At 40.2% G+C, this 18,692-nt stretch overlaps 1 protein-coding gene across 1 annotated transcript in view; it reads right to left on the bottom strand.

Moving 5' to 3' along the window:
• The window catches only part of LOC122632069 (myelin transcription factor 1-like), a 234,912-nt gene that overhangs the window by 26,469 nt on the left and 189,751 nt on the right, over positions 1 to 18,692 (bottom strand). The window contains exon 8 of the mRNA XM_043818511.1: positions 7,438 to 7,535. Coding sequence (XP_043674446.1) covers positions 7,438 to 7,535 — 98 coding nt within the window. The remainder of the gene's footprint in view (positions 1 to 7,437; positions 7,536 to 18,692) is intronic.

Below are 18,692 nucleotides of genomic sequence, written 5' to 3'. Positions count from 1 at the left end.
CAAAGGGGGAGCCGCGATACTCTCAGTACTTCCTCCCTCTTATAGCTTCCAAAGGAGGAATCGAGGGAAGAAGATTTTAAAGCGGACTTCGTGTCGTGGCATTAGAGAAAGAGAAAAAAAAAGAAAGAAAGAAAGAAATGCTGTGACTGAAACAGCTGCCCGGTTGGACATCGCTTGGTCGTTCGGCTCCGGGGAATAGTATTCCCTTCTCTTCGCTAACCGTTCGTCCATGCGTCCATCTCGTGCCCTTGCTTTATATTTTCTCTTTGCTCTCTCTAAGAGAAGAGCTTTACCCTCGCTCCACGAGCAGACGTCTTAAACCAATCGAATTCTTATCAAATATTTAACGCTGCTCGGGCCATCGCTTTAAGTGGAAGTTCCATTACTGGACCTTACTCGCCGAAAAGAAACTTTCTTCCATGATGTGTCTCACATATTTTGCTATTTTTCTATTCTCCAACGATAGAACAAGGCATCGATTTTTTCAACCAAAAAATATCTACGTCTTATCGTTCATACGAGATTATACATCACGTTTTCTGTTTTATTCGCTATGATTGACACATTTCTACGATTCTGGTTAACGAGCGTGCTAGAAATCGATGGGTCAAATCGTCTAAGCCAAAGGTCGTTTTTGGTCCCTTTCGCCACACGGCAATACGTCACGCGTCCTGGTTTTGGGGCGTAATTAAAGAGAGCGCAGAACAGTATGACGCCTCGGGGCTGTCTGGGGTAAGGAACGGGATGAGGCGGGCACGTCGAGGGTATGAGGTATAAGGGATGTGTTTTACCGAGGGATACTTATACCATCCCTACGCGGCACATATTTTCATATAACAAAACCATCTGCGTGCCGCGCATAACAAATTTCAACTGATTTATAGTGCGGATGGGGTAGGCGGACGCAAATTTTCGCAGTTTCGCCACCATCGTCGTCTTTGCAAAATACGCGAACGAGTCTTTTCTCCTTCCAATGATTTTGATTCTATATACTATCCTTCCTGTTTCGTCGTGTTCGGACAATGCAAGTAACGATGTTTTTGATCGTGCTATCAGTAAAATTAAAACTGTTAACATTTCGATTAGCTCTGCGTAGAAATTGAAAAAGATCTTATGTCTCTGAAGGCCCAGCAATGATATCTGGAGGAAATGCGACCCTAAAGGGTTGCACGGGGGAGGTAGCAAAAGCGACTATGTACAGAAAGGGACAAAGTGGCGAAGGGGATGTTAAGAAGGGACTATGCTCGAACCAACCGGCAACGGAGCGAGCTATCGGATCAATAGTGTTGTAGTGACAAGTATCAAAGTGTGGATACGTACTCTTGCGTTTACTCAGACTCGAGTTATTCAATCATCTTCGACAAAAAACAAAAAATTATCGAGTGTAATCTTACGCTATTCGATAATATTTCAAATTTTATCAATTAAAAATTCTGTTGCTTCTTTGTAGATCAGAGCGATGTGTTACGAAGATCGAATTGTTTCCTATCAAAAGACTTCATTCTACAAGGTGTTATACGTGCGTGCGTACAGCTATAAAGCGAAAAAGGTCCGTAGCAGTTTGTTACCAGAAGCAGTTGTAACGGAAGGGCACGTAACGGGTAACATGATTACAAATATATCATAAGCCCTCGCACCCTTCTTAGAGCCCTTATTCTTAAAAGAAAGTAAGAGCGTGTCCTTCGACACGCGATACACGTGCGTTGCCTGTCAATGTGACCTTATCTCAACAAATCACTGCCGACCCGAAGAAATAAACACAAAGAAAGGACGGATTTGACGGGAAGATCGAGAAAGAAAGCTGTACAAGCCCTTGTTAAATTGAATTTACGGAGTACGTTTCTTCCATACTGTCTCAAGAAAGACAATACAGGATGAACGTAGGTATAGGAATACGTACAACAATGACAATACGTATCAACGATTACGAGATGTTGACTGACTATACGACCTGACATTTTTCCTCGTATTTTTTACTTTTTGAATTGATATCTAGAAACAGATATGCTTACTATTAGCTGCATGTATATTATACTAACAAATTTCATCGGTAGAACGAGACAAAATTTATTCGGTAGAACGGCTTCGTACAGAAAGAGATAACAGGGGAAAAGAAAACAGAAAAAAAGAGAAACAAGAGTCAAGTATCGCACCGAGCTAGCCAGATATCCCAGAATGTTTTACGCCTCATTAAGCAACAATGTATTGTTGCTAGGGTGAATTATACCGGGCATGAGACGCCTGTCAAGACAAATGGCTCCAACCGGAGGTAATTGTGGGCTTTTATTAGCTCTGCTTGCTTTCTCCTCCTGGCTGCAAATCGCGCAACGGCTTTGGAGGCATCGCGCCAGTAACACCGTCAGAGGAGTACCAAAACAACGACGGAAGCGACGACAACCCTTTTCACTGGAGAGAGGGTAAAGTATCACTCCTTTCCCTCCCTTCCTTCTCTTTTGATGGCGTGTAATTACTCGCGTGACACTAACGTGGGAATGCGAATCTCATCTTCCTAATACTCGCCAAGTCATCTCTTTGCTTTATATTCTTGACTACTGTATTCTTCATAGGAGACAAAGAATTTGTTCTATTTTGAAAAGTATTCGAAAAGTATTAAGAACAACAAGAGGGGAGGACGATAAAGCTACGCACATGAGAGATTATGACAAAGTTGATATACTAGGAGTATATCCGATAAGACTACTGCGGTTAGCGTGTTTCTTAAAAGATATTTCACATATTGATATAGTTAATTACACAGGAGTTAAAAATTGTTGCAGTACGTGACTCAACATAGAATGTAAAGAAAGAATGCCATGTTCTCGACGTTAGAATTAAGTTTTGTAAATATGAGATTTTAATCGATCGAGTTATTAACGGTTAAAACGTATCTTCAAAAATCCTGACGTAAATCTAGAAATATCACCTCTCGTATTATAGACTACTATATTGCAGTAGATATATCCTACATATATATATATATATATATATATATATATATATGTATATATATACATACATATATATACGAAACGATACGAAAAGTGAGACGAATAAATTCGTCGTTTCTCATCTTCGCCGATGCTGTCTCGTACTCAACGCGGAAGCCAAAATCGAGGTCTTTTTCCAGGGGGAAACACGACGTTTCGAAAGGCCGTATTTTCAGTAGGAAAGAGCCGCTATTCGCGCATTATTATGGCTCTAGGAGGCACGATTTACTCACACGAGCATATGCGGGCCAAGCTCGTCTTTCCATCCCTCCTTTGCACATACCGCCGAACTCCAACATAGTTCATGTATTTATGCATTTCCACCCGGCTTCACTTCTTCGCTTGAATCTACACTCTAATACTTCAACACGCTTCTTTCTCTCTCTCTCTCTCTCTCTCTCTCTCTCTCTCTCTCTCTCTCTCTCTTTGCCTGTTTTTCTCTTTCTATCGAAGACATCTACATATATCGCTCGAAGGCAATGCGACGTCAATGATCGCCTCTGTGTCGTACGAGATCTTCACGGTTTGAGAAAAGGGACGTTAATAGACTGGAAGGAAGGACGTGGAAGAGTTCATTGGAAAAACTATTCTTGAGCGAGCTGTAAATAATAATCGGTACTTAACCACCGCTTTTCTTCTTGCGAACTCGACGTGACCAAGATAGAGCGACAGCTATGCCCTATCAAGAAAGAAAAGTTTATTATTAGAAGCTTTAATAAATATACATATATGGTACACGAGATGTTTTTCTTCTTTTTCCTATGAGATATCGATCAGTTGACTAAAGCGTTAATAAAAAGGAAAGAATGATTTTTACCGTTTTTCTCGTCTTATCCGCCTACGTTAGCTTTCATTATTCAAGAGTCATATTTACTCATTGTATTCAATTCGGATTCACTTATGGTATGATTTACTAGAGGAAGGCGTACCTGGAACTCGGTGATGGGAATTTATCGGGGGATGGAGGCCACCCCTAAAAGCGAACGCGTATAAGGAAAACAGAGATAGACTTTCGGAGAAGGAGGGACTGCAATGGAAACGGCGGACAACGAAGGGAGAAGAAGATAAAGGGCGCGTCCTTTCCTCATATTCTATATTCCGTATGCTGGCTCATGAAAGTCCTAGGGATACCTTCCGAAATTCAAATTTACAGCACGTGCTCTACTCGAGTGACTCTCGTTGCATGACGATGCATATTAAGTTTGACCAATAAGTTCGATGTATGGAGAACGATTAAAATCTTATTCGAACATACCCACGCGAATGTCTTTTATTATTATCGATTCATACACACAGATATATATATATATATATATATATATATATATATATACACATATAAAGATTCTTACGATAATAGAGACGAGTTCGAGATGACGATAGCTGAAACTCAATAGCTTTATCGAAGGATATTGAATTTTTATCTACCTTTTCTACAAATAGTGAACGATATAAATATCTACTGATAAAGTACGATGCTTTAAAATGCATGTGATCCTTAAATCAAAAAGGTAATAATTGTGTTTGGTATAGTATATAGTTACGATTATCCAAGAAAAAAAAGATTGTGCCATCGATAGATATACTATTAAATATCTACTAGTCGATTTTGCTGATTCTCTATTATTCGGACCCTTTCCGTTTTAGAATTTACTGGAAAAGTTCTCGCCGTCTTAAGTAAAGCTTCTTATGATCAGGATATTTCACTATTTCCTTGTCATAAACTTCGATTGTTCTACGAGACAAAAATTACTGTGCGTTTCTTAATGAAAATTCAATCAAGACAGTTTTTCTTTTTCTTTGAACTTCCTTTTGCGTTGAAAGAACGATATATAAAGCTTGATAGGAAACAGGGAAGACCATTATGCTGATGTTCCAACATGTTCTTTCGAGGCACGGTATCTTGGTCTCTGAATTTGTGACACTCCCCTTTTTGCTACTCTACGCATTTTCGACAATGAAATCGCCATAACCATATACTACGGACTTTTTCAAGATATATGACGATGTCTCATAGGAGAACGAGGTATCTTATTTTTGTATATCACTTGTGTATATACGGCATATCTATATGACATATAAAATAATTATTTCGTACAATTCGAAGAATTCTTTTGCCGTATACAAAAATCCAACTATTTGTACGATTATTAATTTTTTATCATAGTATAGCTCATGAGTGAATTGCACAACCATAGTTGTAGATATTAATTAAAAATACAATTTCTTTGTTTGAACAAACAATTTTCTAAACGTTGAGGATGAGATATTTGAATTTTCTTGATATAGTAACTACTCACTGAGATACTAATTCATGACGAATTACGTGACTCAGCTTGCACTGAGGTAAGTAAAGTTAGTACTACACAAGCGTTTTATATGCCGCGTGTTGCACGTTGCGTTTTCTCCGTCGAAGTAGAAACTGTGTTTTAATGCAACTGACTACACAGGCGTGGAACACGCTCCGACATACTGGCGAAACACTGCCTGTCGCATGTCGCACGCGGAAAACAAAATACGCTGCCAATGCGATATAATGTATAGCGTGTAAAATGCCCGTAAAACGTTCATCCAGTCAAGATCCTACTTCGGCGGAGAAAACGTGACGTGCAACACGCGGCGTACAAATCGCTCGTATAGTCCTAAGCTAAGATAGGATATAAGGTTACTATAGTCAGTTCAACGAGACGAGTCAGCAAACGTAAACAAATGCACGTGATGAGAATATAATCGGATCAGGAACGTAAGTAGTCACAACCTTCAGAGACTATAACAGTTTTCGGGCGAAAAATCGAAGCAAGTCTTAACGCTATATATATATACGCTCTTGAATTGAACACTTGATCATTGTTAATAAATAGCTAGAAATCTCATGCATCTATCACGCGCTTATCACGCTACTATTTTGTTTACTTTTCTTGACACGTCTCGTTAGAATAGGCAAGTATGTATGATTGAACTACCGCGTAGTCTTAGGCACTATCGTTTCAAGCTAAGTTTAATTGTAAGTCAGTCTTTTGTTTTCCACCAAAGTATTCGATTGCGTTTTATTAAATATCTTTAGTCTTATTAAACTTTGATATTTATTTCAGTACGCCCTATGATACAATCTTGAACTATGTTCAAGCGAAAGTTTTCAAAAGTATAAAAATATCTCTAAGAACTTATGTGTATGGTCACCGGGAATGGATTGAAAAGAAGGAAAGGTTGCTGTTTTCATGTATTTATTTGTGGAATAGTCGTTGCTTGATCAAGAGAAGAGAGGAGGGAGTAGAAGAGTGCACAGAAGAGTTCGACGCGAGCAGGGATTGCTGCTAGGTTAAAAAGTGGAGACACCCTCCCCTGATTCCCTGCGAACCCGAACATGAATTAAAGTTTTAATTTCTCTAAATCACTGTTCGCCCTTGAGCGCTTTCCACCAGACGGTCCGTTACTTATAGCCTTTGCCCTTTTACCGCTTACTCTCACCCCTTCCCACCCTCACAACTTTCTTTTTTCTCCTTTTGCTTCGATTTTACCATCGTTCGACCATCTTAAATCGAAGGAAATCGATATGCACTTATCCGATGACTCTCGAGACTCAAATAACGAGTCGTCTTCTTTTTAAGCAACTACGTACCTATAAATTTCTTATCTCTATTTTTCTCAATTGCTTGATACTTATGATAAAACTATATATTTATATCGAGATATGAATCGTGTATAAAATATCATAATGAAAAGTATCTTTGAAACTCGAGCAAAGGTTTCTGCAAAACTTGCGATCTTTACTCTCCTTTTCACTTCCATCTTCATCCATACCCAAAGCAGTGTAGGGTAGGTAGTCGTTCGTTTAAAATCATGACGCCGACTGCGAAGGGTAGAGAAACGAGCGAGGCGTTAGCATTAACGTTAGGTGTGCGGCACCAGTAGCAGCGACCGAACCACCTCTACAAGAACTTCCTACACCCGTTTTCCCTTCCCCACCAAGCTTCTCTTCCTCGACCTCTGCTACGGTGACATATTGTTTCCATTCTGCTCTCTCCTGCTAAAGCGCAATAAAAAACTGGCATAAATATCGCCCCTTTGCCCGGCGTACCAACCACCTTCAGTTTCTCCTTCTCAACCTCCACCGTTCTCACTTCTCGTGGCTTCTCGCGTAAGAACGAAGAGATACCGACGAATGTGGTATGGTACGGTGTGGCGTATATAAATACAAGGAAATACCCTCAGAATTCTAGCGACTAATTTGTCTGAGTGGCTTTTTGGACTGTTACACGAAACTCCCAAAGTCCGGTGACTTCTTTCTTTATCTTTCTCTGTCGCTCGTTCTCGTTACATATTTTCAGCTGCGGTTTCGTAACTTATCAGTACTGAGCAGAATTGAAACGATTAAGATATCTTTCGAATCTTCCGACGATAGACGTAGACTTATATCTTATTCATTAGAATAATTTTACGAGATACTTACAGCGTAACAGGTTCTTCAGGACTCAATGGCGAAATAGAGAGCGACGTTGTAGCTGTCACACATCGTAACGTATTTGGCGATCTTACACGATCGTCCACCTGAAACAAAATTTAGGTCGTTAGTATTTGGTTTTGCCATCTACGTGCTCGGAAAGGTTCTTTACGGTCACGCGATAATTTCCATTTCGGGAATGGAATAAAAAAAAGGGTCAGGCTGTGCTTTATCGTCGTTTGAATTCTTTTCGCGATTCTCACTGTTGTCGATGGGGATTCGAGCAACAGGTACGGCAGACATGTCCTCCAGGCATCATACTTGAGAGAGCACACGCGTGATTTATGATATAAGTGAGTTATCGAAAACACTCCTTTTTTTCTCTTTTTACTTCGAGCGTTCGCGAGAGAAAGAGGAAAAGAAAAGAAAATAATTCGTACGATAAATTTATATTTTTGGACAATTGTAATATTTACGGAGAAAATTATATCGAACACATACACACGGAATAGAAATAGAGTTACATTGAGTTTTAAAAATTCTATAAGTCGTTTAAAGTCGATATTATCGATATCGATAAAACCGATAGAAAAGAAAACTATTTTTCTTGTCGTACAATCTACGATTTTTAAGGGATTAATAATGACAGTGAAATCCTCTACGGCGATAGTAGAGAGAAACAAACATAGCCTCGGGGAAGCGGACCAAACTCACGCCGGCATCAATCTGAACGAACGAGCCTCGCCCCTAACGAGCCACCGAGTCATATAAATTTTATTGCCATTTCATAAATCCTCCCGACTACCACGAATAACCATCCGGGAACTCTCCGAGAGATTATCAGAAATGTATAAAGTTACGAAACATTACGCTATTACGGTTTGATTCTACTGTTTGAAAAGCTTCCAATATAAATTTTCGTGGTAATCGTGAAAATCGTTAAGAAAATATGATATTAATTATAATCCGATTGGGAATAATTCTTCGTTTCTAACATTGGTAGATCAAGTATGAACAAATTCTGCAGAGATCTCAGTATTTCCATCTTAGCTCGAGACTTTCCACGATTCAACGAAATTTTTAAATCCCTCCCTTCTCGTTTCCTTGAAGCTCGTAGACCAAGGGGTTCTGATTTACATTTCTTTTTCTCGACGACATAAAAATTCCGCGACGATAACTTCCTTTGTTCCACCCTTTGCGGTCTTGGATACGACCAAACCCCTGTGGCTCGAGAGCTGCGGGGCGTCGTCGTAACCTCGTCTAGTTTTTCGTTTATATTACATTTTTCTTTAATTAAAGGTGCCTCATTGGAGGGTAGAGCCTTCGATTGAGAGTATAAATTTCGATATGTCACGAATGTAAACCTCCTTATCTCCGAATAAAATTTTAATTCTTACGGTCGTCTTTCAGTCAACTGATCTATTACTCTTGACTGATCGATTTATCGAGGTATCATTTCCCTAGAATTCACAGATTCTCTTCAATAATGCAAATCCTTGGGTCTGATCATCGTTAGGTGGGAGAATTGATGATACTGCTGTGACCGGTGAGAGAATCTATAGAAAAAGAGAAAAAGGAAAAGAGAGAGAAAGAGAAGTAGGATCGAAATGTAATTAAGAGAGCAAATAATCCGAGCTGAACAAACTTTGTGAAATGGATCAAAGAACTCGCGAACGAGAGAGGAGGGAGAGCAAAATAGATGGAAGAAGGACGGGTGTACGTGTGCTATACGTATATACCTATACATATATGTCGATAGAAAGGCGTGTCGGGGAAGGTACCAGGACGAACTACGAGAAACTCGGCCTCGTCCTGTCGTCGACCTGTCTAGCTTGAAGGAGGGCAACGAGGGGTCTCGGAACAGACCCTCGATAAATATTTCCGTCAAGTGACCGGGGAGTGGAATTCAAAGAGAGTCGAAAGGTGGAATCGAGAGCGGATGGCCTACGTCGTCCTCTTTCCACGGAAGGTTTGGAGCAGCTAGAGGAGAGGACTGGTATAGATGGGAGAAAGAAAGAGAGGGAGAGGTTAGAGGCCAGTATATTTGCATTACGTTACGTAGTTGCGCGTTTAATCAGCCGTGTACTCAGAAAGGGCGCGTTTGAGGGAGAAAAAGGAAGAAAACGAAGGGATGAGAACGACTAGAGGTGGAAGAAGTGAAAGAGTGCCTACCGTCGACTTGTGGATATCGAAGGAGGATGAGTCTAGAGGGTCTTCTCGTGCCTTTTGCGAGTAGCAAAGAGAGCAGACTCGGTTTATTGTCAAACTAGCCTGTCGTCGTCGAGTGACTGACTATAGGATCAAATGAATTGTGTCGCAAAAAGCCGAGGGCAACTAATTTTCAAGCGGTCTGCGATGGGTGCTTCTTAATAAATCAATGATATTCTTTCCTGTTGAGGCGTACATGGTAGATCCTTATAAGTCCAAAGAAGATCTTTTTAAAGATCAAACAAATATTTAAGATTTTCTTTGATGCTTGTTATATAGAACGCGGCTAAGGCTCCATACCTAATGGTTATTAATGTTTAGATATCTTCGTGAATGCTTAGTGTTCCAGAATATTTTAGACCGAACAATAAACTCAAGAGTATTTAAGCCAAATGATTTATAACGATTGTCTTAAATTTGAAATATCTATTTTTTAATCGCACTAGTACTGAAGATTACACGCGAGATTGTTTAAACAACCTGCGAATTAACAACGCGGACAATCAAAGGTCACTCATTCTCGTTCCTTGTCCTTTTTGTATTTGGACTCCTCCTATATATCTTTCTTTTTTCTTTTCTCTGCTAATTTTCTTCGAGCGTTTTTATAGTTAGTCGAGAGCATTCAGTTTTCTCAATCTGAGACGTAAACATCTACATAAAACTTTAAAGTACAGCTATTCACATTTTTAAAATATACTATATTGGCATTCCTGTACTTACGTTAGCAGTGTATTCTTAAAATATATTCATTTTTTACAACTCGACTGCATTCATCTAAAAATTATCTCAATTAATTTTAGTGAGATGGTTCGATGCATGTAGTTTGAAGATAAAGTGTGATTTTTGGGCAATCTACGCCGAAAGATACAAGGAGAGACGAGCTTAGTAATTGCATCTTACAAGCGTGATTGGCAGACTTAACATTTCCATTTTTGTATAAAAATATTCTTTCATTTGGAGAGATGCAGAAAGAAGGGAAGTCGAAGTGTAAGAAAGAAAGAGAAAGTGTCTGTATGTGTGAGGTGCCTACGAAACGTCGATGGCGTGACAGATTGCCCCTAGTATTTTCCACCACATACATCATCGACACCCGCCAGCCCTTAGTTCTACTTCGCTGCTCACAGTTGCCGTCTCTCTTAATTGGCATCGCCTACCAATCTACCTGCTTTACCGTTCAGAAAATTTCACCGAAGCGTTTTTTTTTTTCTGTACGATACACCTACCAAATCGATCTGATCCTTCATACGTGAGAATAATTAATTTATATTATTTTCGAAAGTTTCTGTTTCCCCAGTAAGAACGTTTCTTGAAATGTTAAGAGAGTTAAAAAACTTTCTTTTCTGCTGCTCGTACGTAAGTAAATATATCGATGAAACAAAAAACGAAGGGTCAGTGACAAAGTGTAAACCGCACTTTCATCGTCAGGGATACGATTAGGGAAAAAATCGTGCTGCTTTAAGGGGAAGTGAAAATTAAATACCGCGGTGTGTCCACCCCATAGGTCTGGTCACCTAATAATTCATACGAGGAATGTAAAAAGGGCCGGCCCTTTTTCCCGAGCACACCAGATGAGAGAAAGTGAGAAAGCTAAAGGGGGTAGAAAAATACGAGTTCGTATTTATCTTGAGATTTGTAGCTGTCTTGGTCTCGATATTTATTGGCCTTTCTAGCAGAGAGGAATATTTCTATAGTTTGACGTACCATTCAACTTTATTAGGTCTCTGTATTCATAACGAAATGATGAAATGTATTCGATAACGACTAACTTGAAACCGAATTTGAAAAAATCTACGAATGTCGACTATGAACATAAAACAAATCCTTTGAAAATATTTCTACGAGAGTAGTTCGTTCCAGCAAATGAAACGGAGTTAACGTTCTTGGAAAGGATAGGCTGGCAAGGAGCGTGTCTCGTCGTGGTAAATACATAAAGAAGGATCTCGAGCGCGCGTAGTCCTACATAAGGGTGCACCTACGATCTAACTACCTACCAACCGAGGTCATATTTGGGATTACGGAGACGGCGGTTGCAGCCTCTCAAGGATGATAGTTGCGAGCGTAGAAGAGCTGCCTTGCTAAACCAGGCGCCCCATTATCTTAACAAATCTAATCTCGCGGTGGGTGTTTATAAATGTCTTGTTTTCCGCAGAAGGCAGCATGGCAGAAGGAGGAAAGGACGAAAGGAGAAATGGGAGTGAGCTTGCCTGGATTTTCTGAGCCCCTCGTTACCAGAAGTTGGAAATACAGTTGCACTTCTTGAGTCCAGAATATTCTAACGTGTGTGTAGAATACATGTAGAATAAATGAAGAATCATCGAGGCATTCTGCCTTTTTTCATATTTTAAATCTTTATGAATCTATAAAAATTCGAAGGAGTATAGTAAAAATGTATTATATGATTCTATCTAGGTTGTTCGAAAGAAACTAAATAAAATAAGCAAAAACTGACACATGGAGAGTGTTTTTTTTCATCATCAAAGTTCTAAGTTGATGAGATTTTTACGCTTCGAAATAACAACATTTTCCATTTAAGATGCACTCTTCGAGTAACTCTTTCGCTTTAAATTTTCATTCGGATCTCGCACGAGGAGGTTACGTCGGAGACTTGTTTCGTCCTCGAAGCTAAGGTTGAGGCTCTATTCCATCCGAACTCGTCTCGAGCGTAATTTGCACACAAAGTGCCGAGGAGGGGTACTATGCGGGGTGCCAGTACCGCGGTATACATCTGTATATGTATATGTGTGTTATATACATACCATACCCGAAGACATTATGCTAACACCCTTCCACACGAACAACCATTTACTTCGCACGGTTATTAAAAATGTGCGTTTATAATGTTACATGTTAATGAAGGAAAATCGTGATTTTCAAAATACTGAAGTGAAATCACATGAATAGAGAAAAATTATACAAACATTATGTTATCTTTAGATATCATACGTGCGTGAATGTTGAGCGTCGATTCGTCGTGATTAAGACACAAGACGATGTCTCTCTACTAGGTAATAAAAAGCCTGTCACGTAGCATTAACTTCGACGATGGAAGGGAGGCGAGGGGAGGAGGTGGACCGAGAAGTCGAGACGACGACGACGACGACGACGACGAGGACGACGACGACGACGACGACGACGACGACGACAAAGAAGAAGAAGGGAAAGAATACTGATTCATTATTCAATCTGGGTCGAGTGATTAGCATGCGCCGGTGCCCAGCGTACCTTGGATCCTTCTAAATAATGTAAAGCGTTCTGCCGCAAGGATGACTACATAGGCTACCACCGTCTTTGTGGACGGTCTAGACTCGTCTTATATTACGCTACTTTACCTTAACACGATTTTTGAAAATTCCATTAAAATGCAATCATGATCGTCAACACGACAAAGTGACTAAGATCGATGAGATTCAGTACGTGTTACGAGATATACTCGTTATTACTTGTTAGATCTAATAGTCTTGGACGAATCGAACAATGTACTTGGAAATAGCTCCTCGAAACAGTGATAAAATTTCATGCGGTGGTAGTCTGCAACGACTTGAAAGAAGACCGCAGGATAAAACATTTTTAATATAATTAAGTGGGAATCTCTCTGCGGTACTGGCCCTTTTCTCGTCCTTATTCCCCCTGGCGTCGCCATCCACGGTGGTCTCGGCTTGAGATCTGGATGTAAGAAGGGTTGTATTCAGCTTGCCTCCAGGGCATGTTAATGCACTCCAAGATCTTAGCACTTACACTCCAACACGCCCGTCCTCCTCGTCCTCTAGCTCCTCCTTCTCCACCTCGTCGCCGTCGTATTCCTGCTTTTCCTTCCCCAGCCATTTTCTCTTTCTCTTAAACTACCCCCAACCAAGACTCCAGCGCCTCCAGAGGGCTTTCACGAACGACGCCTTAAATCCGGATCTTTGCCCTCCTCCAACCACCCTTTCTACGCCTCATGCTACTCTTTCTCTCTCGCTCTCGTTTTCTCTCCCTCTCTCTCTCTCTGTCTTTTTCTCTCTTTCATTCTTGGAAATCTTCTTCTTTGGCAGCATCGTGATTCTATCTCGAATCATGTAAGGAAGAAAACGGATTTTCAAAATACCAAGCTCGTGAAGTGGAATCATCCTTATTGCCAATAGTATCATGCAATATAGAAAGGTTTATCCTTCTTGGACGTAGAGTAGAACTTAGAGAACTTGTTTTTTCTATCGATTTTCTGGAGATTTTTTTTTTTTTTTTGAGAATCTATTAAGATGTTTTTCTCACTTTTCATTAGAGAACTTTTCTTACGCACGAACGAATAGCTTTTTGACGAAGCAGTCATCGTCGTTGTGGTAAAGACGAAAAACTCAGGGTTGGGAAATGGAAAGGAGAAAGAGAGATAGGCAGAGAGCAGAGAAAGAGTAAGTTCGCAGAAAGAAATCTTAATTAACGAAACCATTGTTTCGGTTGTGAAAACTCAACGAAATCCTAGCAGGCAGATCGAGCTTTCTCTTAAAAGAAGGTAAGGAGAGAAGTAGAAGAAAGAAAGGAGTGGAAAGAGATCGTCTGGTCGGAGTATAGGGTGAGTGGAAAAAAGGGCACTTTTTCCGAGGCCGACAGATAGGATGGCCGTGCCGACCACTGGCGGTAGTGCGCACAAGGGCACACAAAGCCCTTGACGGATGAGTAGCCACCGGGCTGTGGCACAAAGCCCGCGTTTACGAGTGACCACCTGTTGAGGGTCCTGCACGCACCTGTGTACGCACACACGGCTCATCCTACGTGCCACCCTCACGACCTTTGCGCGCGTCTATGGATGATATTTTCATCCTCGATTACAGAATCGATGACCTTCCTGATAGCGTACATATCTACATACCCACGACTGGGTATCTGAATCCCTTTAATTTTGAGTTAACAACCCTCTGTTTTTAATAAACGTCTACAACCTGTTGAAAATCTTTATAAAGACATTAAAGAATAATTTTGTAAGAGTGTAAATATATATTCTTAAATGTAAAATGAATTGAAAATAAAAATATATTATAGAAATAAATGCTTCTATCATATAAATAAATTTCTTTCTATCACTTGTATGATAATAGTTATACATGTAATCAGAAATCTCGTGTTAGCATTAACTATAAAGAAAAATAGAACATTTGTACACAATATCCAAAAGCTTCCACAATACCGAATTTTTCTTCCGCGACATTTTCGTCTAGTGAAACGCGAAGAAATGTTGGACGGTCACTTGGATAGTCAACAATTCGAAATGCTTTCCCAGTCCATCGACGAAGCGTATCAGCGGAACAATCGTACGGCCCCAGCGGGCTCTGAAACGGTTGAGCGACGTTGCGAACGCGGAAAAGTGCTTTGGCGTTTTTACCGGTCGAGCGCTCGTCAATCCGCAGAGATCGAGAGCGCTCTTTTTTCTCTCGTCTCTTTCACTATACCGCCCTTTTCCATCCCCTTCTCTTTCCATCTCTCTTACTCGTACGCGTTCTGAGCCTCCCGCCATGACTCAACCACAAGCAGAGAACGACAGGGACGCTTTATTTCCACCCCCGTCGCAATCGTTCCATTTGTTTCACAGCCGGCATTGCATTGCTCGCGGCGACGAGGTTTCTCTCCTGCCTTCTCTATTTATCTCTACCTCTTCCTCCCACCTTCCTCCTATTCTGTCTTTCTCTCTCTCTCTCTCTCTCTCTCTCTCTCTCTCTCTCTATCTATCTATGTTTTAACTCTCTCCCTTTTCCTCTTTTACTCTCGAGCGAGCAGATTTGAGCCGCGGACGAATCGACCCACCGTTATCTCGACGTATCCGCAGGTACGCATTTAAACGCCGCGGCTCCCGACATATTTATTCTCCGAGCGTACTTCTCCATTTTGACGAACGACGCACTATCACGTGCTACCGTTACTCAAGCTTTCTCCGTATAGAAAGAGAGAGGCTATATTTTTACCCTGCTCTCGATTAAGAGAAAATGCACTACCACGCTTGGACGTTCAATATAAACTCAAAGGAAAAAATAGAAATATACATTAAAAAGTTTTGGACAGGTAAATCGTTAAAAATTACACAAACTCTTTATCAACTATCATAATAATAATATGAATATTAATCTGGAATTACTATTAAGATCTCATGTTATAATGTTTGCTTGATAACGTATGGTCGATCAAGTGCTAACAAGAATAATATCAGCAGGACATTTATCGATCGATGTTCATTAGTAATCCGAAATTGTTCCACCCATTACGCATTTCAATATTCCAATAATCTCTTCCCAACCCTCGGTTCGTTCCGTTTTGTGATACTACACGTCTTTCCTAGTCTTCCGTCATCTCGAGCTAAGTATTCTGTCGTCAAGCATGATCGAATAGCTGGCGTTTTTCAAACGTAGACGATAATGTATAATCGATGGAAGTTTAAAGAATTATTTGGAGAAATCGTATCTCATTAAAGAGTTATCGAAGATATTGCACATGGGTTTCAATAGATTTCATTCATCACTAATGTAGAAAGAAACGTCTTGAAACGATCGGCGGAATTCAACAAGGTCTCCTTATATCGAAGAGAAATTGGTAGTCTGTCATTCGGAAAAGGAATTGATGGTTGCATCGAAAGGCAATCACCGGAGGAAGTCGTACGAGCGAACGAATGGACGAGCAAAAGTCAACTGAGCAAGCTTTTTCAACTTCTACATTCTAGAGATAAAAGAGGCCGCTGTTTAAAGTGCCAGTTCACTAATGATAGTCCAATCCTTCGAGGATTCGAGCTCTCCAAGTTTGCTTGCATCTAACAGCAATTTTAATCTGTAAATTTGTATAACGTTTTCTCGTTCGTGCTGTCACCCCTCTTTCTCTCTTTCTCTCTTTCTCTTTCTTTCTATCTCTCTATCTATCTATCTTTCTTTCGATTTTGATCTGTCCACACGTAAGAAAGCAAAATTTTGATTAAATTAACCAAGAACGGACGATATTGCCTTGTAGTTTTTACGAAAGTGAATATATTTGTACCTATCTCTTTTTCTGATTTTTCTGCTTCTTGAAAATGTTTCTCTTACTATCTCTCTCTTTTTCTTTCATCGACATTAGCATTTGAGGAAATCTTGAAAACTCTTTTAATCGTATTATAATTAGTTCTCTTAAGTTTTCGATAATTGTTCTCGATGTGGCATTTGTCATTTCTTTAGCAATATAATATTTCTTTGAACGTAAAACATAAGATAAAAACGTCATTTTACGTGAATAGAACATAAAAAATTATATATATATATAGGTATATATAGATGTATATATATAGGTATATACTATGAACAAAGAGTAACGGAGATTTAAAGGAGTGAAAAGAAGCGAAGATCTCTGTCGGTATTCAAATCGATTACACGAGAGGCAATGTAAAAATTATGCAAATGTCGTTTACAAGTGAATAGGACCGTCGCGGCGAGCGAGGTTACAATTAGGCAGGAGCCAATTCAATATCGAGAGCCATCCGAGGGAATATTCAACGGGACGGTATTAAATGTCGGCTGGCCCGTTTCCACGAGGTTGAATCCGCGTTATCGTAGCTCGCAACGTGCACCTTGCTTCGCGCAAAAGTCGATTAAGAGATCCATCAATTTTTATAAAACTCGAAAATATTATAATAAAAATGCAAAGAATAAAAATTAACAGGAAAAACGAGAAAAATAAGAAATAAAATGATATAATAATACGCATTAGTAAAATTAAGGAAAGTTATCTTTTCGTTAGAACGTTCGGAGATTCATAGACAAGGATATATCTCTTGAAGAGGGCTTCCGCGTTTAAAGCATCGATGGAATTACCGGCGGGTGATGAGTTTAACGGAAGGATAGAGGAGATGAGAGGTCTCTTCTCTCCTCATCCTTCGAGCTACCACCCTCATCTTCTCTCTGTCTCTCTCTGTCTCTGTGTTTCTCTCTCTCTCTGTCTCTCTGTCATACACATATACGGGCACACACGCGCGCGCCCGCGTGCACACACACACCCACACACACATATCTGTCTCTCTATCTATCTATCTTCTCAACTCTTCCATCCTAATTTGAGCTCAACGTCAGTAAAGACAGTAAAGCGCGTCGACGTAGGCTTCGCTCAGTAGACATTTATTCGATCATTCAAATTATCTCGATACTTGGGTGGAGAGTATAAAAAATGATTCGATTTCAAATAAAGATAATCTCAACTCGTTCGAACCGAAAAAAGACAAAGAAGTGTGAGAGATTTTACATTTTCGAGAAGACGTCGAACCTCCGAGCTTACCGACTTGCTCGTACCCCTCTTCTCATCTACATATGTTTTCGTCAGCTGTGCTTTGTTTCTGGAATAAAAGCTCATTACGAATGCAAAACCGTCCATTCATATTCAAAATTTTATATCTCGAGCGCGTACAACTCCGACTGAGCTAATTTATTCGTCTTCGATCCGCACAGCGACGAATCCTGTGACTTTCTTAGCCTCCACTTTACGATGTTACGACTCTTTCTTGAATTTTACGTCACCTATAAGTGCACGAAACCTGCATTGATTTTTTTGTCTTCATAATGTAATAAAAAAAAATGTAGTTATACGGCAACATATTTAAAAGTCTAACATTCATCAAAAGACAGAGTTATATTAGCGTAAGAACTTTCTAGTTAATGAATACTTTCGTTATTGCATTCCACCTGTATTAGAGGCGATTAAAGGACTACAACTTTTCGAGATAGACGCAGACATCGAAGGTTACATCCGGCTGAAACTCATCCGCCTGTTCACTTTCTCAACGTCTCTCTTTAACTACTCGTCGTACCGCCTCTCGTCGAAGAGATAATCATATTAGCCTCGCTATAACTTGTCTATGCATAAGCATAATACCATGGCGCTGTGGTCCTGGGATCCTGGCCAGGATACGACGTATATTTTACGCGCTCTGCTCGAGCGTACGCGCACCCTCAGAAACACCGCCAGCCAGCCAGCCATCCAAAACCCGGATGCTGGCTGTTGCTCTCGTTGCTCGGCGAAACAAGGAGACTGAAGGGAGTGAAAGAGAGAACGCGCGTAAGGAGTAGGTGCAACATACAACG

Source organism: Vespula pensylvanica, chromosome 1, assembly GCF_014466175.1.
Source record: "Vespula pensylvanica isolate Volc-1 chromosome 1, ASM1446617v1, whole genome shotgun sequence".
Taxonomy (NCBI): domain Eukaryota; kingdom Metazoa; phylum Arthropoda; class Insecta; order Hymenoptera; family Vespidae; genus Vespula; species Vespula pensylvanica.
This window is presented reverse-complemented; position numbering and strand designations above follow the sequence as displayed.